The sequence below is a fragment of the Bos indicus x Bos taurus genome, chromosome 22, assembly GCF_003369695.1.
Source record: "Bos indicus x Bos taurus breed Angus x Brahman F1 hybrid chromosome 22, Bos_hybrid_MaternalHap_v2.0, whole genome shotgun sequence".
Taxonomy (NCBI): domain Eukaryota; kingdom Metazoa; phylum Chordata; class Mammalia; order Artiodactyla; family Bovidae; genus Bos; species Bos indicus x Bos taurus.
In genome coordinates, this window is record NC_040097.1 from 28,239,278 (window position 1) to 28,262,755 (window position 23,478).

The following is a 23,478-nucleotide window of genomic DNA, read 5'->3' on the forward strand; positions in this document are numbered from 1 at the left end:
TGGCACATACTTGCATCCAAAACGTGCTACCTTTCCAATAAGTACTACTCATCTGCCTACTAATGACGCATCTCATCTGTCCACCCCTCAGTGCATTACTTGATACACTTTTATTTCCAGGTCTTTAAAACATACATACACACGCTGTTCATTTCTTCCATCCACAGAGCTTACAATCGATGCCTCATCACACCATATGTTCATGTCCTCCATAATCCATATGTGTCTCAAAAAGAGATGCTAATTACACAATTTGGATCAGCCTCTTAGGCATCCAAATTAACTTGTGCCAAACATTTTACCCATCAAAAGCTGCCCCCAAATTCCCTCCCATCTCAAGTCCATTGAAGTGCTTAGGCTAACAGTCCAGGAGTTCATGCCTGATCCTCACTACCTCTCCTGGCCTCACCGAGGCTATAACTTTACACTCCCACATGCAGTGTCATAGGCCCTATCTCCAAGATATATCCCGAAACCATTTATCTTGTCATTCCCTCCTGTCCTCCCCTTCATCTAAGCTCTTATCGGAGCAACAGCTCTTAATCAATCTCCCTGATTCTATTCTTGCAGCCAGAGTGATTTACAAATAAATAAAGAAGTCAGTTTCATGCCTCTCTATTTGCTACTATGACAAATTACTACACACTTATCATCTTAAAACAACACAATTTATCCTCTTACAGTTCTGTAGCACAGAAATTTGACACACAGAGACAGAGGTCTCAGTGGGATGAAATCAGGGTGTACACAGTGCTGCACTCCTTGTGGAATCTCTAGGGGACAATCCTTGTCTTTTCCAGACATCTAGAAACCTTACTATTGCAAGCACATTGCCCTGTGCTGCTGTTGCAGGGAGCCTTCCATTGCAATCTTGTTGAAATTAAGTATAAGTTATGAATTGACATTGTTGAAATGAGTCGGGAAGCATAAAAGGGGAACAATTTCTAAGATACCCATGAAAAGGATAAGGACTTTTCCAACTTCATCTGCTGCTGGAGGCCACAGTCTTGCTACACTCCATCTACCATCTGCCCAAAGATATTCGCTCAGCTGCTAGTTTGTCCAGAGACAAAACGCCTGGCAATCCATGGCAGCAAAGGCAGGACTCGGGCAGTTTTGTCTCTGTTTCCACTCTCAGTTAGTGCAGAGGAACGTCTATAGTAAGGCAGGGCTCATTTAGTAATGTCTGGCTTGATGATTTCCAGTAGAAATCTAATAAATGAACTGGGTGCAGCCATCAAAATATTCTAAAAGCTAATAATTCCAAACCAAAGCATTTAGTAGGATATGAAAAAAAAAGCACATTACTCATAGGAAGTTAAATTCAATATGTCACTATTAAAAATGCCTACCAAAAACTGACCTCATTTTGGTTCAGTATTTTCCGATACTCTGTGCTCCGTGCGAGAATGGTCACTCGAATTTTTCCACCCTGTGAAAAAGGCAAAATATTGCTGTGTATGCCTGGACAGACAAATAAATAAAACTTAAAATGGGATTTTCACCAAGAGATAAAACTCAATAAGGACATCTTTATGGGACTTTTTGTTTTCCTTTTAGCCTGATTTCTTCACAGTTCTCCCAGGGGATAAAAATGTACTCACTTTAGCCACAGAAGGCAAAATGCATTCATTACACTACTTCTGTTTGGGTATATTTGGGGGCAGAGGATATGTGGGCTGGGTGAGAGCTTGGGAGAGGAAGGGAAGAGATAGGGAAAGGAAAAGGAAAAAAAAAGTACATTCTTCCACTATCTCTTAGTTTATCAAAATTTCCTAGGTTATTGACATCTGATTTCAAATTACTCCAGGTCAGAATTTCTGGTTAATCCAGAAAACACTGTCTGCTGATGATCTCCTTTTTCTGTAAAGATGATATTGACTTTTATCAGGGGGTGAAAAGTCAAGCCTACCTCAGAAACCATAACGCAGCCATTACCTTGGGACCCTCTTGTGTGATGTTCAGTCTGTGCAGTACATGCTGGGAAAATGCCCTGAATAACCCGGTATTTTGACACCCAGAGATCTACAATAAAAAACAATATTTCCTATTACAATGAGTAATTTCTGCATTGCTATTTAAGATGTTCTCAAGTTATACATAAGTACTATCTTAATGACCATCATCAAAAGATCTACAAACAATAAATGCTGGAGAGGATATGGAGAAAACGAGGCCCTCCTACACTGTTGGTGAGAATGTAAACTGATACAGTCATTATGGAAAACAGTATGAAGAGTCCTTGAAAAACTAGCAATAAATCTATCATCAGTTCAGTTCAGTTGCTCAGTCCAACTCTTTGCCACCCCATGGACTGCAGCATGCCAGGCTTCCCTGTCCATCAGCAACTCCCAGAGCTTGCTCAAACTCATGTCCATCAAGTCAGTTGCCATCCAACCATCTCATCCTCCATCATCCCCTTCTCCTACTGCCTTCAATCTTTCCCAGCATCGGGTCTTTTCAAATAAATCAGTTCTTTGCATCAAGTAGCCAAAGTATTGGAGCTTCAGCATCAATTCTTTCAAAGAATATTCGCCCATTCCAGTCCATTTTAGTTCACTGATTTCTAAAATGTTAATGTTCACTCTTGCCATCTCCTTTTTGACCACTTCTAATTTACCATCGATTCATGGACCTAACATTCCAGGTTCCTATGCAATATTGCTCTTTACAGCTTCAGAATTTACTTCCATCACCAGTCTGGGTCTAGGTCATCTACCATATGACCTAGCAATCCCACTACTGGGCATATACCCTGAGAAAACCACAATTCTAAAAGACACATATACCCCAATGTTCACAGTGGCAATATTTATAATAGCCAAAGCACGGAAGCAATCTAGATGTCCATCAACAAATGAATGGATAAAGATGTGGTACCTACATACAATGGAATGAAAAGGAATGCATTTGAGTCAGCTGTAGTAAGGTAGATGAATCTAGAGCCTCTTATACAGAATGAAGTCAGTCAGAAAAACAAGTATTATATATTAACGGATATATGGAATCTAGGAAAATGGTACTGATGAACCTAGCAGAGAATGGACTTGCAGACATACCAGGGGAAGGTGAGAGTGGTATGAACTGGGAAAGCAGCAATAACATACATTCACTATCACGTGTAAAACAGACAGTCAGTGGGAAGTTGCTACATAACACAGGGAGCCCAGTCTGGCACTCTGTGATGACCTAGAAGGGTGGGATAAGGGGAGGGCAGGGAGGCTCAAAAGGGAGGGGATGTGTATGTGTGTGTGTGTGTGTGTGTGTATATATATATATATATATATATATATATATATATAACTATGTGTGTATGTGCATATATATATATATATGTAATTATGACTGATTCACATTGTTGTGTGGCAAAAACCAATACAACATTGTAAAGCAAATTTCCACCAATTAAAAAAAATTTAATTTTTTCTTTTAAATGTTATCTTAAAATCCACCAAGAATCAATTCTCTGGATATGACTGTCAACCACAGATGACATGCTTACCAGAGGGGTGTTATAGAATAGCCCGTATCTCATCCGGGGAAGTAAGGAAAAAATAGCTTCTTTAAAACATACCTAAGAATGGAGATATTTTAAAAGGTAAGAGAATTACAATCTGCATCCTTCACACCAAAACAGCAATTTTTTTATAGAAAAAATTAATCTCTATTTTGCATTAAAATATTTTGATTAGCTAATTATTTCAATCAAATGGCATTCGTATTTTCAGAAAAGTTATGGGGAAAAGTTTTTAAAAGCTACGTGGTTAAAATAATCATGACAATTCTAGTTATTACAAAGAAACTAAGGAGTTAGAAATCAATGATAATAGCTCATAGAAACCCAGATTAAATATTCATTTGATAAGTGAGTCATTGATAATGACAGTTATTTACAGGCATTTCAGTAAAGCTTCCAGTACCCTTTTGGCGTCATAAGTTTTCAAATGTATAACATCATAATCAGTAAATGCTTTCCACGTGTCGGAGAACAGGTCACCATATCCATAGGAGCTCTGAAAGTGGAAACAAAGTAAGTTAGGGAATGTGGCTAAACCTGGCTTTTCAAAAACATCAGAAAACACTTGAATTAGCTTGTTAGTGAACCAACAACCTGAAACACAGTTCATAAAATCCATAGAAGAAAAATGAATTTTCATCTTGGGCCTGAGCAAGTCCCTAATTTGATGGAATAGCATCAGAAATAATCATCACAATTATAATCTCAGTCTGCTAAAAATGTTTTGTTTTCCTACCCTAGCCCTTTTTATTCTCATGTCCTTAAAACTGGAATCATTGTGCGGTTTTTTTCCTGTGAATTTTCTATCCAAACCACACAACACATAGACACATTACCTTTTGTCCACACCAGAACATGCACAGGGAGCAAAACTCATCAGAGCAGACAGAATGCACTTTTGGAAAGAAATCTGAGCGCTTATGGAATCTAGAAACATGGTACTGATGATCCTATTTACAGAGAAGAAAAGGAGATGCAGATGTACAGGCAGGACTGGTAGGCACAGAGGGGGAAGGAGAGGGTAGGACAAATTGAAGAAGGAGCACTGACATATATTACGCACTATCATATGTAAAACATTACCTAGTGGGAAGCCGCTATATAACACAGGGAGCCTAGCCTGGCACTCTGTGATGACCGAGATGGGTGGGATGTCAGGGAGACGGAGGCTCAAGAGGGAGAGGACACACACACACACACACACACACACACACACACAGTTATTACTGATTCATGTTAACATATGGCAGAGACCACCACAACATTGTAAAGCAATTATCCTCCAAGGAAAAAAAAATCTGAGAGTAAGAAAATGCTTTGAAAGTTTTAACATTAAAAATATAATGTTAAAAAATATATATAATGTTAGTAACTCTAGGAAATGATCTCCCTATTGATTAATGAGTAATATTTGATAATTCCCTTTGACATTAATCAGAGTAATGGCAATAGTATCTTGCATACTTCCTACATCCCAGGCACTGTTTTAAGAACTTGACATTATTAACACATTAAACCACTGCACTAACTTCATGAGTGAGGGAATACCATTATCCCTATTTTACAGATGAGGAAACTGAGACAAAGTTAAAGTAATCTACCTGAACTGTAGAGCTGCTGGGTTTACAGAGCTGGGATTAAATCCAGTCTATTTGGTTCCAGACTCCATACGTGTAACCTGTATATGGCAGAACTAATTCTTTCTGGACACTTACCAAATGCATTTCATTTTTGAAAAGTAGAAATTAATTACTACTCCATCAGCTGAAGGAAGTAGATCAATTTATATAAAAATGGTAGAATTTAGATGGAAAAACTCAGCCAAAAGAAATAGGAAATACACACTGTAGGGTTACATTCAAGGTCTCCAGCTGGTTACACATGATATTCATTATGTCCATGTCTTTTTATCTTTACAGCATTCTTTTTTTTTCAGATTTTGAAAATTTTATATTGCACATATTAGAGTCATTTCAAAGGTATTGAGAACTGTTAGATGTGAAGATAAAAAATAAAAATTCTTTGCTTCAGTGGGTCTCCAGTGCTGTTCTAATAAAGGCCCTTCTCAACACCATCAAAAATTACATGTTCCTGTTTTGGTTCAATAATAAATAAAGGGAAATTAAAGAAGTGATTCTAGGCAGTTTCCTGAGATAAAATACTTGTGATGAAATAAGTAAAATTTAATAATAAAATACAGTGATCCTGACTGGTCCCTTTTCAGAGATGGCATGTGTTATTCAGTAGTAACCACCTCGAGAAGCTTCTTTTTCCACATCCCTCAAATTCAAATGATTTGCCACAGAGGAAGGAGGGACTTTTCCAGTCTTATGTTGAAGAATATTTGTACAGTCTTAAGATGACATAAAATTTCCTCCTGTGTATATCTCAAATGTAAGACAATCTATGACTTAGAAATTCCCCTTTTAAGAATCTGCCCTTCAGAAATTCTAGGATGACTGTGTAAAGATACATGTATATGAAAAAGATGTTCAGGACGGAATTTCTGTAAAGAGCAAAGAACTGGAAACAAATTAAATGTGTTCAGAGTAGGGGCAGAGGGAAATACATGCACTAAGGCATTTCTGGTGGCTCAGGCAGTAAAGAATCCACCCACAATGCGGGAGATCCAGGTTCGATCCCTGGGTTGGGAAGATCTCCCCTGGAGGAGGGCATGGCAACCCACTTCAGTATTCTTGCCTGGAGAATCCCATGGACAGAGGAGCCTGGTGGGCTACAATCCATGGGGTCGAAGAGTCAAGACTCGACTGAGTGATTTCACATTATATATATATGCTGCTGCTGCTGCTGCTGCTAAGTCACTTCAGTCATGTCCGACTCTGTGTGACCCCATAGACAGCCTCTTAGGAGGCTCCCCTGTCCCTGGGATTCTCCAGGCAAGAACACTGGAATGGGTTGCCATTTCCTTCTCCAATGCATGAAAGTGAAAAGTGGAAGTGAAGTCGCTCAGTCGTGTCCGACTCTTAGCGACCCCGTGGACTGCAGCCTACCAGGCTCCTCCGTCCATGGGATTTTCCAGGCAAGAGGACTGGAGTGGGGTGCCATTGCCTTCTCCATTATATATATATATACATCCTAATGTAAGTCCTTGTATAAGTGTTGTATAAAGATGTGTTTACATTTATTAAAATAAAGTCTTGCAATGGATTCTCACATATGCTAACCACAATTAACCTTCAAAGGAAATGGAATTCGAGGAGATAAGGGAAACTTAAAAAAAAAAAAAAAAACTTTATATATTTCTGGGTTCACTGAACTCATTATAACTTGGTCTTAGTTGTATAATTAAAAATAGTAATAATAAAGCTCTAGTACACTTCTCAGCACAAGGAAAGGCGGAAAGCCTGCAGTAAGCCCCCTGGTGCTCCTTGTGTAAGAGCAATCCTGCCAGAAATGCGTCTGCAGGAGTGACCCGGGTGCGTGGCTCCAGGTCAGCAGTTACACTGCCAAGCTCTGTGCAGGTGAGACAGGCGGCCTCAGACGCTTCCTTGTGGGGAAAGTCTGTAAACTGATCTGAAGTGCAGATCACCACCAGCTCCCAACTCCTCCTCGGGGCACATAGCTCGTCCAGGGCCACAAAGACTGATTCCAGAACAACACCATCCACCGCAGCGGGGTTCAACTCATGTCAGCCTAGGGTGGCAGAGCTGCTTCCCTCAAGGCCTTCCCAGCAAGAGAGAACCAGGTGGCAGCCACAGGATACCTCACCACCACTCCCAACCTCCCTACAGGTCTCTGGGGGCCTCCAGCAAAAGAGAACCAGGTGGCAGCCACGGGACACCTCATCCCACCCACATCCTCCCTACAGGCTTCTGGGGGTCTCGATTCTGACACAACCTCGTACTTGCCTGTCCTGAGACCCTGACTCAGCCACGAGCAAAGCCCTCTCTGACCAAGAAAACAGGTTCTAAATGGATCACAGAGAGGAGCAGAGGAAGGAGGTCACATCAGGGCGGCCAACTTGCTCGACTAAATGCACTCTGTGAGTACAGGGCAGTCGAGGTCAGGCTGCACGAACATCATGTGTCCCATTAACTGAGTAACTGGGGAGCCCCAAGGTGGCCATGCACCTTATTCACTCCACCCCAGCAGGCGTAGAGAAGGGGAGAGGCTGTAGACGCTGGCTCAGTTTAGTTTACTCCACTAGAGGAAGACACAGAAAAGCATGCAACGAGATACAAGGAAGCTTCTGGAAAACTTTCCGTCAACTTAACAAGATCTTCAGGGAAGTACAGGGACATGAGGAAGCACTGTGGTTGCAAGGCACAGGTCTGGGGACGACTGCTTAGATGGGAACCCTGACTCCACCCCTTACTGACTGTGTTGTCTTAGAAATACTACCACCTCAGCTTCCTCATCTCTAAAATAAACAAATAAAAACCCTGGCCCACGAGAGTTGTGAGCATTATGAGAACATCAGATGCAAATGAAAAATAAAAAAACCACAACAACCCTGAGTTAATCATTCAGAGCTACAGGGAGTCTGTGCATGGGACCTAGAAACCACAACCATATACAAAAAGAGGAAACAAAGGGACAGCAGATCCCTTTGCTCAGAAAAACATTTCTAAGAAATAGAACTGTGTGGCAGCAAAACTGAAACACAAGAGGGAAGTGAAAACACATACAAAAAAGGAAAGCAAAAAGTGACCATTAAGTTGCTGAAAATGTTAGAAACAGTTCTCATCAGGCTTGAAATCAAACTATAGGGCTAGGGAGCCATGATGATGAAACCTCTCATCACTGCTCTGCTACCAGCCCCCTATCAGCAAAGAAAGTGTTAGCAAAACAGTTCCCCTTCTGCAAGACAACCTGACCTCAGTTCACAGTGCAGCTCTGCCCTCTGGAACTGGACAGCATGCCTCCACCGTGTGCTAGGGGCCATGGCTTGTGATTCTAAGACACCTGACGGGTACACTGAGTGTGGAGGCGACAGAGCTCAAGGACTCCTGTAACTGGCTTGCCTCTCAGGATCCTGGTGGCGTGGCCAATGCAGTTGTTTCAGAAGATCCTGGCCCTGGGGGACCTGTACCTGTGCCAGGGGGAATCACGTCTCCCTGCACCTGACCTGTGCTGTACAGGCTGCAAGGAGTCCTGAGAAGCAGTGCCTAATGCTGCCCTGCCAGCAAGCTGTATTTCCCCTGAACCATCCTTCTCAACAGACTTGGGGTAAGAGGGGGGCCTGTGAGCGTCCTGAGCATTGGAGCGTCTGGGTGAACCTGAGGTGACTTCTCGGTGGGTGTTCCCACTTCCCAGGTTAGGCAGCCTCTCGCATGCACACTATATACCATGTGTTCTCCAGCCCACTGTCATGGTTACCATTCAGAGCACATGTGCTGTGGATCAGGCGCTAGGACTGTTTGCACATGATATGCTTTATCCTCAAAACGACACTGAGGTAGGTACTGTAATTCTCCCACTTTACAGGTGAGAGTACCAGGCAACTTTGGGATGACCTTGCCCAGTGGAAGGGCCAGCTATAGGAAAAAAAACAAGTGATAGGCAGGCAAAGAAAGAGAAGAGGGAAGAAAAGATGCGCTAAAAACAAGCCCAGAGCAGCTGTGATTCAACACGTGTAGCTACATGCAGGCCTAACACTCAGATACATGTGGCGCAACCTGGCGTGCAGCAGGAAGCAACAGGGAAGGTGCAGTGAAGCAAAACAGATGTCGATCACCAGAGGCCAGCCTGTGAACAGAGGCAGGCTCTCCCCATCCAGGGACCACAATGTAATGAACGATGATCTTTTATGCTCGTCTCAGAGGCACTCTGAGCTCGACCTCCTCAAAGCATGGCAAGCAAGCTTCTACAACCTCATTCTAAACTTCAAAAACATGTGCATCTTCCCATATGTATTGAGATTGTGGTTCACTCACTCAGTCATGTCTGACTCTTTTGTGACCTTAAGGACTGTAGTCCGCCAGGATCCTCTGTCTATGGGATTCTCCAGGCAAGAATACTGGAGTGGGCTGTCATTCCCTCCTCCAGGGGATCTTCCTGACCCAGGGATCAAACCCACATCTGCATTAGAAGGCAGATTCTTTATCACTGACCCACCAGGGACGCCCAGCCATATGTATACCTACAACGTAAATTCATCCACACAGACGCATTCACACCATCTGCACATGCATGAATATGTGTGTGTACATGTGTAAATGTAAGTGTGTGCATCTTAGAAAATTCTATTACATAAGATCAGAGTCAAACTGGTACTGAGCAAGGTAAAGACAGCACTGAAGCAGAAAGCCAGTGCTTACTTACCGTGTCCCACATCACAACATACACGTCTGTGCTAAAGGAATTGTTAACGTGCTGGGTGATGTAAAGATTGATGAAATCACAGAAGTGGTGATACATGTTAACACCTAGTATTGAAAGAAAAAAAGAAATTCATGTCCATTAACCCCAAAAAAAATGATTACACAATTTTTATTCTACCCAATCTACTTACAGTATGGTAGACTTTTAGCTGAAATGAATCAGTGGAAAATTAACAATTTTCTAAACATAAAATGATCATACACAAGTTGTCCTCAGTTGACTGATTATGCTCAAACATTCATTTTCAAATCAATCATGTGAAATTAGGAATGCCTTTTCCTTGCTGCTGCTGCTAAGTCACTTCAGTCGTGTCCGACTCAATGTGACCCCATAGACGGCAGCCCACCAGGCTCCCCCGTCCCTGGGATTCTCCAGGCAAGAACACTGGAGTGGGTTGCCATTTCCTTCTCCAATGCATGAAAGTGAAAAAATAAAGTGAAGTCACTCAGTCGTGTCCGACTCCTAGCGACCCCATGGACTGCAGCCCACCAGGCCCCTCTGTCCATGGGATTTTCCAGGCAAGAGTACTGGAGTGGGGTGCCATTGCCTTCTCCAGCCTTTTCCTTACACACTAAGGAATATATGATGATTAAGTTCCCAGAAAAAGTAACAGAAGCTTATTTAAATCAACATGAGAACTATAGAGCCATTAAGACTAATCACTATTTTTATGGTCTTTTATTTTAAAAAAATTTTTTAGATCAATCGACACCTGCTCATGATGGTACCGGCAATGATGGCAACTATTAACATTTTGGTATTTTTCATTCCTGTCTCTTTTTCTCCTTTTAATCACTACTTATAATATTGCTTCTTGGGAAAACAGTAACCAGTTATCATTTAAAGAGCTGAAATCTCATGTCCTAATTAAAAGTGTAAGAACTCTGGACTCAGAAGAAGAAGCTGAATTATGAGCAACATTCTCAGGTAAGTCTGTAAATTCCAAAGCTTCAGCTTCTCTACTGGAAATAGGAAGTCAATATACCTAGATGCCAGCTTTTAGGTAACATACTTAAAAGAGACAGCCCAGTGCCTGGCACGAGGGAAAACTTCGACCAGCTGGAGCGTGCTGGGTCAAAGAGGAAAGGGGAGGGTGGTGCTGCTCTTTGTAAGTTCCTAATTCTGCCATTCATAAGAAACAAATGTATAAATCTAAATGGGGTGAAATCCCAAGAACTGACACCTTAAAGGAAATGTCAGTTAAAACATAAACAGAGACTTTCAAAAGCAGAAATCATAAAGTATTCTGACTTCCTTCCTAGCAAATAATAACACTGTGTGCCAGAAACTAAGAGGAAAAAGGACTCCATTTATAAAAGTCAGGTCATTACATTGTACACCTTCAACATAAACAATGCTGGATGTCAATTATATCTCAACAAAGGAAAAGGAAAAGAAAAAAAAATTACTCCCTTCTTTTTAGACCAGTATCTTAGACGAATGTTTGGAAGGACTTTTTTATTTTCACCCAGAAAAAGCCTGCCAAAGAGCACACTGTCGAATAAACAAGAAAAATGATGTTTTATGACAAGCCGTCTCCTTTTCCCAGATTAGCACACAGCCTGCATTAGCTTCTCATGAATTGTTCAGCAACTTCATAGCACTTACTGAGGGAGGCCGAATGCACAAAACAGCAATTGGTGCCAGGAGGATTTATAAAAGAGGGAGAAAACATAGGCTCTGTCCTCAAGAAACAGGCCCCACTTGAGTATTATTCTGTGGAATGCTCATTTTCTCAAGGTAAGGGTTAATATGGGGGCATCCCTGGTGGCTCAGTGGTAAAAAGAATCTACCTGCCAATCCAGGAGTCATGGGTTCGATCCCTGATCTGGGAAGATCCCACACGCCGCGGAGCAACTAAGCCTGGGCTCTAGAGACCATAAGCCACAAGTCCTAAAGCATTTCACCCCTCCTCCTCGTTCCCCCTCTCCCCACTGCACTACCCTAGAGTCTGTGCTCCACAACAAAAGAAATCACCACCAATGAGAAGCCTGGGCACGGCCACTACACAGTAGTCCCCACTTGCCACAACTAGAGAAAAGCCCATGCAGTGACAAAGAGCAAGCACAGTCAAAAATAAATAAATAAAATAATATACATTATTTTTTTTAAAAAGAGCAAAAACTGATGTATGTTTATGAGATTTGCTCACCTGTTTTTTTTTAAAAAAAAAGAAGAGTTTATATGAGAAGGAATGTGGGCTGATGGCATTAAGTTGGAAGAAAAAGGCAGACTTATAAACACAGGAAAGAAAGGATGCAGATCTACCCTAGCCTATTATTCCAACTTTATATCCTTTATTGCATAAGTAGCTACATAAATTCAACCATTTGCACATGTTCAACCCTTCCTCAGACAGATCAGTGTTTTCTTTGCTCCATTTTAATCTGCGTATTTTAAAAATGTGTCGGGACCTTGAACACAACATTTTTACCTGCTCGCATTTCTAAAATCTGTCTGATTTCTGAACCTCAGGCTTTGTCATATAAGAATTACGACTTCAGGAGGTGGAGCACATTAAAAATATGATCAATAAATTAGAGGAATTCTGAAATATTCGTGACAGGGGGCTCTCTATCTTTCATCCTAAGCCCAGCCTCTCATGAATTTGAATGTGGTGTGGCACAGAAATCTCCATTTCTTGTAATAAGAAGGATAATCAGATACAATTTGTGTTTCTTCTCTCCAGGGCAGCAAGTTCACAAAGCAAAAGCTGTGCTTGCATGTAGAGAATTAGAAGTTTTAACTGTAAACAGGACAATAATTTTAACTTTTTTTTTTTTTTTTTCAAGAATATATGCCAGGGCTAACTTCCAAAAGAATTTCAGGTTAGCTTCAGTCATGGAGACAGTATCAGAAAGTCCACCTGAAGAGGCCACGGGCCTTCCTTTCCCACCTACACTGCATACAGGGCTCTTAATTTTTAAAAAGTTCTATTGAAGCACCAGCTAAATCAAGGGGTTAGAGAAGCCACATGGGGTAAATTTAGTTGCAAAAGGGGTACCCAGGCTTTCTCCACTCATCTTTCAATTTTCAGAGTTATTTGACAATGATGTGAAAGTTTCTTCTAGCACACCAGAACATAAAACAGTCGGAAGTTCAAATTAGTTCACTTTTTCAAGAGAAGAAAGCAAAAAGTAAATCTACCGTTCAATGTCACATTGCTACCGTTGTTCAGTCGCTAAGTCATGTGTGACACTTGGCAACCCCACGGACTGCAGCATGCCAGGCTTCCTCGTTCTTCACTATCTCCTGGAGTTTGCTCAAACTCATGTCCATTGAGTTGGTGATGCCATCCAACCACCTCATCCTCTGTCATCCCCTTCTTCTCTTGCCCTCAATCTTTCCCAGCCTCAGGGTCTTTTCCAATGAGTCAGTTCTTCACAAAGTATTGGAGCTTCAACTTCAGCATCAGTCCTTCAATGAATGTTCAAGGTTGATTTCCCTTAGGATTGACTGATTTGATTTCTTTACTGTCCAAGGGACTCTCAAGAGTCTTCTCCAGCTACTGCAATTCAAAAGCATCAATTCTTCAGCACTCAGCCTTCTTTATGGCCCAACTCTCACATCCGTAGATGACTACTGGAAAAACCACAGCTTTCACTCTATGGACTTTTGTCAGCAAAGTTATGTCTCTGCTTTTTAAAACACTGTCTAGGTTTGTCATAGCTCGTCTTCCAAGAAGCAAGTGTTTTTTTAATTTCGTGGCTGCAGTCACCATCTGCAGTGATTTTGGAGCCCAAGAAAATAAAATCTACAACTGTTTCCACTTTTCCCATGTATTTGCCATGAAGTGCTTCCCAAAGTTATAGGAACACATATATCAATAAAAAGGAACAAAGTCACATTAACCAATAAATAAAATAGACAAATTAACTTCTTACCTGCATCTAGTTTCATGAAGTAGGTTGGTTTTTCAATAACAATGTCACACTGAGCATCTTCTACAGGTCTGAAGTTGAGCTCAGTGTAGCTCTGTAGCTCCGCAAACCTGGAATTAAGAATCAGGAGACGCTTTCAAAGGGCTCTTCCTGGATCTCTTGTTGCAATACTGTAATTCAGGATCTGTTCATTAGGTGAGTTTTATTTCCAGAAAATACTCATAAACACATGTGAAACTTCTCAAACTTACTAATACTTATGCAGCTTGATATCAATTTTAATGTTGAGACAAGAAACAAAAATGATTTTAAATTTCATTCTAATGTGCAAGAGCAACTAGGAACATTTCTGACAAAGAAGAAGTTTCCACAGAGAGTTGGCAAAAAAAAATCTACCAGTAAAGTGGAAAGATTCAGAAAGGCTGCTTGCAGTCTGGCAAGGCTCAGAAGGAACACTGACCCAGAGAACCTTTTTGGATTCTGAGAAAGACAGCGTTCCAAGACTTACCAAGTACCTTGGGAAAAACTGCAGACAACTACATTTACCAGAATAAAGAAAACTCTATTTCTCGGAAAACCACTTCTGAAGCCACTTGGTACAATTTTCTTCCATACAAAAGAAGACAATCACAAGTTAACCTACAGATCATTTGTAAACTTTTTATCTTTGAGACTATATGTGACGTAAGACAAGTATCAAAGAGATCCTTTTAAAACACACATAACGCTAAAATATTTATTCCAGTGGTTTCAAAAATATGTCCACAAATTCTTTAATACTCCTCCCTTCCAGAGGTGGAGATGAATCCCCTGCCTTGGAGGGTGAGCTGACTTAGTAATTCACTTGTAATGAACAGAATATGGCATAAGTGATGGTGGTCACTTTCGGTGTGACCATTAGGGTATAAATATAAAGACTGAAGTCTCCGTTTTGGGCCATGCTTACATGTGCTCTCTCTCAGACAACGTGATCTGGGGGAAGTCGGCTGCCAGGCTGTCGGCAGCCTCAGGGAGAGGCCCATATGGTAAAGAAATGACACCTCTAGCCAACAAGCAGAGAAGAAAACCTAAAGATAACAGTTACATGAGTGAGTTTAGGAAACAGATTCTACAGGCCCAGCTATGCCTGAACCACACAGCTAAGCTACCCCCAAATCCTGGCTGTCAGAAACTGTGTGTGATAAAAAATGTTCAGTGTTTTAAGCTGCTAAATGTTTGAGTAAGTTATGATACAGCAATAAATAATTAACATAAATATACCCTAGGGAACTATCATGATATCAAAAGATACTAGAAAACAAATATCAAATATTTGATTTTGGATCTTAGATATCAAAGTATACTAGGAATAGAAACGCCCACTAGAAAATAGAAAAGCCTACTCCAAAAGTCTCTTACATGAAGTAAGATCTTGCACTGCAAACTCTAATATGCCACATAAATCTGTGAAAAACAGTTTTCCTGAACAGTTTGCTTTGCATGAACATTTGACATAAAAAATGAACACTCAAAAAAAAAAAAGAACACTCTTTGAGATAAATCTTAACAATTTTTTTTTTGGATCTCTTTTTAAAGCAAAGGAAATAAAAGCAAAAATAAATATATAGGACCTAAGTAAACTCAAATGCTATTGCACAGCAAAGGAAACCCTCAATGACATGGTAAGACAACCTAAAGAACGGGAGAACATATTTACAAATGATATGACTGATAAGAGGTTAATATCTAAAATATATCAACAGTTCATACAACTCAACATCAAAAAACCAAGCAACTCAATTAAAAAATGGGCAGAAGACCTGAATAGAAATTTCTTCTAAAGACAACATACCAATAGCCAACATGAAAAGATGATCAACATCACTAATGAAAACATGATCAACATCACTAATCATCCAGGAAACGCAAATCAAAATCGCATCTGTCAGAATGGTTATCACCAAAAAGAACACAAATAGCAAATACTGGTAAGGATGTGGAGAAAAGGGAAACTTCATTCACTGTTGGTGGGAATGTAAATTGGCGCAGCCACTGTGTAAAACAATATGGAGCTTTCTCAAAAAAATAAAAATAGAGCTACCATATGACCCATGAATTCCACTCCTGGGTATATATCTGAAAAAAATGAAAACACTAATTTGAAAAGATACCTGCACCCCAATGTTCACAGCAATGTTATTCACAATTGCCAGGATATGGAAGCAACCTATGTGTCCATCAAAGGATGAATGGATAATGAAGATCATATACATATGGAATGGAATACTAGATGTGACAGTTGATCCATAAAGAAGGCTGAGCACTGAAAAGTGAAAGTGAAAGTCGCTCAGTCACAGTCACATCCAACTCTTTGTAACCCCATAGACTATACAGTCCATGGGATTCTCCAGGCCAGAATACTGGAGTGGGTAGCCTTTCCCTTCTCCAGGGGATCTTCCCAACCCAGGGATTGAATCCAGGTCTCCCGCATTGCAGGCGGATTCTTTACCAGCTGAGCCACCAGGGAAGCCCAAGAATACTGGAGTGGATAACCTATCCCTTCTCCAGAGGATCTTCCCAGTCTAGGAAATGAACTGGGGTCTCCTGCATTGCAGGAAAATTGTATACCAACTGAGCTATCAGGGAAGCACTGAAGAATAGATGCTTTCAAATTGTGGTGCTGGAGAAGACTCTTGAGACTCCCTTGGACAGCAAGGAGATCCAACCAGTCAATCCTAAAGGAAATCAACACTGACTACTCATTGGAAGGATTGCTGCTGAAGCTGAAACTCCAATATTCTGGCCACCTGACGCAAAGAGTTGACTCATTGAAAAAGACCCTGATGCTGAGAAAGACAAGAGACAAAAGGAAAAGGGAGTGGCAGAGGATAAGATGGTTAGACAGCATCACTGACTCAATGGACATGAATCTGAGCAAACTCTGGGAGATAACAGAGAACAGGGGAGCTGGGCATGCCACAGTCCACAGGGTTGCAAAGAGTCAGACATGACTTAGCAACTGAACAACAGTAACAGCAAATAATGGAATACTACTCAGCCATAAAGAAACATTTAACAACATGGATAGACTTGGAGGGTACTATGATTAGTAAAATAACTCAGAGAAAGACAAATACTGTATGATATCACTTATACGTAGGATCTAAAAAATAAAACAAAGTAGTGAATATAATAAAAAAGACTCACAGATACAAAAAACAAATTAATGGTTACAACTGGGAGAGGGAAGTGGGGAGGCACAAGACAGAAGTAGGGGATGAAGAGGTACAAACAGATACAAAAAAGTTATAAGGAAATATTATTGTACAACCCAGGGAATACAGCCAATATTTTATAATAACTAAGTATTGAGTATAACCTTTAAAAAACGTGAATCCCTATGTTATATATCGGAAACTTATATAATATTGTATATCAACTATATCTCACCAAAAAGAAAGAAAATGAACATTATGAGTGTACTGTATGACTATAAAGGGAAGCATGACAGTTTCTAGGATGAACAGTTTCTTTAGTGACTGTGACAGTGGTTACATTTATCTAAACATATGATATAAATTTTACTGAGCTCTACATCCAAAAAAATAAAGAATGCATGGAAGTACTAATAATATTCAGATGTGTTTATTTAATAACATTGTACCACATATACACAATGCAATATTACTTAACTATTTAAAAAAATGCATTTGAATCAGTTTAATGAGGTGGATGAAACTGGAGCCTATTATACAGAGTGAAGTAAGTCAAAAAGAAAAACACTAATACAGTATATTAACGCATATATATGAACTTTAGAAAGATGGTAACGATGACCCTATATGTGAGACAGCAAAAGAAACGCAGAGATAAAGAACAGACTTTTGGACTCTGTGGGAGAAGGCAAGGGTGGGATGATTTGAGAGAATAGCACTGAAACATGTATATTATCATATGTGAAACAGATCGCCAGTCCAGGTTCAATGCATGAGACAGGGTGCTCGGGGCTGGTGCACTGGGATGACCCTGAGGGATGGGATGGGGAGGGAGGTGGGAGGGGGGGTTCAGGATGGGGGACACATGTACACCCATGGCGGATTCATGTCAATGTATGGCAAAACCACTACAATATTGTAAATTAATTAGCCTCCAATTAAAATAAATTTTACAATTTAGAAAAATAAAAAAATAACATTGTACCAATGTCAATTTCCTGCTTTGGATTACTGTGCTATGCTTATTTAAGATGTTATCATTAGAGGAAGCTGGGGTAAGGGTACAATGGAAATTCCTTGTACTATTTTTAAACTTCTTATGCTACTTTTGAATTATCCTTAAATGTCTATGACTCTAAAGTTATCTTAAACTAAAAAGTTTTTAAAGTGCCCCACCTCTCTAATTTCCAGAGACAGTAAGTGTCTTGATAGACCTAGTTTAATATTCAAAAAATTTGAAATCAAAATGTGTTCTTCAATCTATCTAAAGTTCAAAAAGCTTATGAAAGGTGCTTAAAATCAGGGTAGTGTTTATCTTTGGAAAGGAGGATGGGGTTTGCTTTTGGGAGACAGCCTGGGTAGATGATGGTCTAATTCTGACCCAGGTAAGAGTTACTCAAGTGGGCTTACTTTTTCAAAATCCAAACTGTAAATTTCTCTACATGCTTGGTATCTGCTTTAATAAGTGTGTATTTTTAAAAATGTATTCCTCTAAACACATGCAGCAATTATGAGGAGCTAAAAAAATTCATTTTTGAACTTTTTTGTTAGCTAACAGTAAATACTGTATCACTTCCTAATATTTCATGAACACATACTTAAGTCAAATACAACTGATGATTCACTCTGGAGCCACCACTCCCCAGCAGCTCAGACCAAATTATCCACAAATGGAGTAACATTTTCCATTTAGAGTCCCTACCAAAATTCATAAGCATCAAAAATAAAGACAAATACTTCAGAAACATATTCCCTGCCCCCGCCCCCCCCTCAAAAAAATCTTACCAAGACTGCAGAGGGCTTTTGCGCTGACCTTGAGACATCAACGAACGAATGTCAAGTTTACAGTATCCTCCAATTTCCCCACTCTGAACAAAATCTTCCTTGAATCTAGTGGATAACAAAAAATTGAATTTGGAATTCTTTTTCATGACTCAGGCACACAGGTTATAACTAAAGTGGTCTACCAATTTCTAAAATCAATTTTTCATTAGAAGTTAACTCTTGTAATAGAACATTTCAAATTTCTACAAAAAGTAGCAAAATCGTATCTAATGTAGCCATCACATAGCTTCATAATGATCAACTCATTATGACAGGTGTGGGTCATTCATTTCCCTCTCTCTTTCTTGAACCTCATCACCATATTATTAGGAAGCAAATCCAAGGCATATTCCTGGACCTGCAAATATTTCAAGATTTTCCTTAGATTTTAACATCCACCACTGAAGTACCTGTCATGGTTTCTCTTAATGTTTCTTAAATCAAGGTAGATATTGGTGGCTCTGCAGTACTGAAGGTAACGGGAACACACCAGACTTGAGTCATTCTGAAATAAGGTGGAGAAACAAGAAAAAGATAACTGTGAGCATTAACACTTAAAAGACACACCCAAACTTGCTAGACATCAATCTAACAGCATGTAGCCTTCAGGTTCCAACCACACACTGTGATGAGTACTTCCCAATGACGCTTCTGTTTAACAATTTTCCTCCCTGGGAGGCATTGCCCAAGCATACTTTTGCCAACTTGCACCCTTTTAGGTTACTACAAAGAACTCCCAAATGTTCTATTTCTATAATCTTCAAATTTTAAAGAGCCCAGAGTTGTATTTATGGTTCAATTTATCTTCATGAGAAAAAAAAAAAAAAAAAGGGCACTCACAACCCTCACAGCTGTGGGAAAAAGCATTTTCAAAGACGAGCCAAAGGAAACAAGGAAGAAGGCACATGCCACAGACCTTAAAATGCTAGGCAGGAAGGGTAGTTTGTCAAATATGACTTACTTTCAGCAAGCCTTTCCCCAGTAGTTTAGCAGTAAAGAATCTGCCTGCAATGTAAGAGATGCAGGAGATGTAAGTTCAATCCCTGGGTCAGGAAGGTCCTTTGGAGGAGGGCATGGCAACCCACTCCAGTATTCTTCCCAGGAAAATCCCATGGACAGAGGAGCCTGGCAGGCTACAGTCCATGAGGTTGCAAAGAGTCAGACACAAATGAAGTGACTGAGTATGCATGCAGGCAAAGGAGTTTAAAAGTCAACCATAGAGCCTGTTTCTACTTCTACCAACTGTGTTGACAGAGGGATAGCTTCAAAAATTTTTATCTGCTCTGGGTTGTAGTTCGAGATTTAAACACCACTTTGTTGCTTTTCCCATAACTCCCAATTGACCCTTAATGGCAATTAACCTTGACCGGCATGGTGTTTTAGAATCTAGAGTTGGTAAGGGGTCACACCCTGATAGCAAAAAACCTATCAAAGCAGATCTTCGTGAGGAAAGCATTTTGCAAATCACCTTGGAAAATGTGTGCAACATGGGGTTGAGGCTATTTCCTGCCCTTTTGCGCATGAACAGCTAGACCCGAGCAAAACTATAAAGTACTGACTGTTAAAGACACCTTGTAGCAGTGCAGGTTAATACCTTGCCTGAATCTTCTGGTTCAGGCACCTTGCTAGAATCACTTGAAGTTCTATCATGTGACACCATTCCAAAGCACTACAGAGCATATATTCACTTTTGGAATGCAAGTGATTTAAATATTTTTTGGTTTCTTAGATTGCCTGGAGATAACAGAGACTCCTAAGATGTCAGAGGCTTGGGCAGAGTTCAGGAACATTCAGTTCAGTTCAGTTGCTCAGTCATGTCCGACTCTTTGCGACCCCATGAATCGCACCAAGCCAGGCCTCCCTGTCCATCATCAACTCCCGGAGTTCACCCAAACTCATGTGCATCAAGTCGGTGATGCCATCCAGCCATCTCATCCTCTGTCGTGCCCTCTCCTCCTGCCCCCAATCCCAATCAGGGTCTTTTCCAATGAGACAACTCTTCGCATGAGGTGGCCAGAGTATTGGAGTTTCAGCCTCAGCATCAGTCCTTCCAAAGAACACCCAGGACTGGTCTCCTTTAGGATGGACTGGTTGGATCTCCTTGCAGTCCAAGGGACTCACAAGTCTTCTCCAGCACCACAGTTCAAAAGCATCAATTCTTCGGCGCTCAGCCTTCTTCACAGTCCAACTCTCACATCCATACATGACCACAGGAAAAACCATAGCCTTGACTAGATGGACCTTTGTTGGCAAAGTAATGTCTCTGCTTTTGAATTGCTATCTAGGTTGCTCATAACTTTTCTTCCAAAGAGTGCATCTTTTAATTACATGGCTGCAATCACCATCTGCAGCGATTTTGGAGGCCAAAAAAATGAAGTCTGACACTGTTTCCACTGTTTCCCCATCTATTTGCCATGAAGCGATAGGACCAGATGCCATGATCTTCGTTTTCTGAATGTTGAGCTTTAAGCCAACTTTTTCACTCTCCTCTTTCACTTTCATCAAGAGGCTTTTGAGTTCCTCTTCACTTTCTGCCATAAGGGTGGTGTCATCTGCATATCTGAGGTTATTGATATTTCTCCCAGTAATCTTAATTCCAGCTTGTGCTTCTTCCAGCCCAGCGTTTCTCATGATGTACTCTGCATAGAAGTTAAATAAGCAGGGTGACAATATACAGCCTTGATGTACTTCTCTTCCTATTTGGAACCAATCTGCTATTCCATGTCCAGTTCTAACTGTTGCTTCCTGACCTGTATATAGGTTTCTCAAGAGGCAGGTCAGGTGGTCTGGTATTCCCATCTCGTGAAGAATTTTCCAGTTTATTGTGATCTACACAGTCAAAGGCTTTGGCATAGTCAATAAAGCAGAAATAAAGCAGTTCCAGATGTTTTTCTGGAACTCTCTTGCTTTTTCCATGATCCAGCGGATGTTGGCAATTTGATTTCTGGTTCCTCTGCCTTTCCTAAAACCAGCTTGAACATCTGGAGGTTCGCAGTTCACGTATTGCTGAAGCCTGGCTTGGAGAATTTTGAGCATTACTTTACTAGCGTATGAGATGAGTGCAATTGTGCGGTAGTTTAAGCATTCTTTGGCATTGTCTTTCTTTGGGACTGGAATGAAAACTGACCTTTTCCAGTCCTGTGGCCACTGCTGAGTTTTCCAAATTTGCTGGCATATTGAGTGTAGCACTATCACAGCATCATCTTTCAGGATTTGAAATAGCTCAACTGGAATTCCATCACCTCCACTAGCTTTGTTCATAGTGATGCTTTCTAAGGCCCACTTGACTTCACATCCCAGGATGTCTGGCTCTAGGTGAGGGGTAGACCTTAATCCTAAGTGCTTATGATTCTCTGGGGCTTTAAAAAACTATCACTGAGCCCTTTGCTGTGAGCCTGGCCCTGCATGGAGCATTTTTCAATGTGGAATCTCATTTCAGCTTTACTACAAGCTGTAACACAGGCATGGCTTTAAAGCAGAAGAAGCTGAACACGGAAAAGTGTGGGTGCCCTTTGCACAGATCAAGATTTGAACCCCGTAGTCCATTCTTCTCCTTATTACCCCAAACTGCCTCCTGACAATGTGTTTATCACTGAGTGCAATGGGGTATGAGTGAAAGCACAAGAAAAACATCTGCATTTTAATTCTAGAAAGATTGAAGGCAAAAGGAGAAGGGAGCAGCAGAAAACGATTAAATACCATCACTGACTCAATGGAGATGAACTGATGACATGAACTCTAGGAGATAGTGAAAGATAGGGAAGCCTCATGTGGCCTGGTGCAGTCCTTGGGGTCACAAAGAGTTGCATGCAACTTAACGACTGAACAACAACAGCAGCAGAATTGTAAAAGACCACACTTAGTAGCTGTGTGGTCTTCGACAGGTTGCTTAACATTTCTGAGGACTCAGTTTTCCTCTCTAGTCCAACAGTACCAATAATACCTGCCCTGCCTATCTGTTATACTGTTTGTGAGAATCAAACCATATAACATACTGAAAAGTTTTTTGCAAAATGTAAAGTGCCAAAAAATATAGAACAGCATGGTGGGAGTGTATCACCTGTCCCAAACTACGAGCAAGGAAATTTATAAAGATGTAATTCATCAACTTACCTTCTTTAGTGTATGTTGGGGGGAATAATTAATTCTAAAACTATTTAAATATTTGACCTACCTCAAAATATGACCATCTGATAATATGTGTATGAAAACAAGGACATGGCTTCCAACTAGGTATTGGAAGTCAAATAAAACTTTAAGCCAATAATAGTGAGAGTGAGGGTTTCCTCTCATAATGCCCTCTATCTGGTATTTATATTACAATCTAACCACTACGAGTGCAGGGAATTAAAAGGTACAAAGTATTATGTATAAAACAAGCTAAAAGGATATACTGTATAACACAAAGAATATAACCAATATTTGGCAATAACCATAAATGGAGTATAACCTTTAAAAGTGTGAATCTGAATCACTGTATTGTATATCTGTAACTTACACAATATTATACATCAACTATACCTCAATAAATAAATGAATAAATAGATACCACAGGTATTTTTAAATAAACATCTTCACTTATGAAGGGGTTGAACATCCACCTTTTCCTTCGGTTGGCAGAGCACATGGAGCTCCTCCAGACGCTCTGCGGCATATCCAAAGTCGGCTTGCTTCCAGAATATTTCCTGGGCTGATTCAAGAGTGTCCGTCCTGTTTG

The 23,478-nt window shown here is 40.5% G+C and overlaps 1 protein-coding gene across 4 annotated transcripts in view; it reads right to left on the reverse strand.

Moving 5' to 3' along the window:
- EOGT (EGF domain specific O-linked N-acetylglucosamine transferase) overlaps positions 1-23,478 on the reverse strand; it is a 41,737-nt gene that overhangs the window by 12,308 nt on the left and 5,951 nt on the right. For all 4 annotated transcript variants that reach the window (XM_027522839.1, XM_027522836.1, XM_027522838.1 and 1 more), the window contains exons 5-13: positions 23,363-23,471; positions 19,172-19,266; positions 18,723-18,827; positions 13,747-13,853; positions 9,803-9,906; positions 3,921-4,013; positions 3,503-3,574; positions 1,939-2,025; positions 1,364-1,432 (exon numbers count right to left, since the gene is read on the reverse strand). In XM_027522839.1, the coding sequence (XP_027378640.1) occupies positions 1,364-1,432; positions 1,939-2,025; positions 3,503-3,574; positions 3,921-4,013; positions 9,803-9,906; positions 13,747-13,853; positions 18,723-18,827; positions 19,172-19,266; positions 23,363-23,471 (841 nt within the window). The remainder of the gene's footprint in view (positions 1-1,363; positions 1,433-1,938; positions 2,026-3,502; positions 3,575-3,920; positions 4,014-9,802; positions 9,907-13,746; positions 13,854-18,722; positions 18,828-19,171; positions 19,267-23,362; positions 23,472-23,478) is intronic.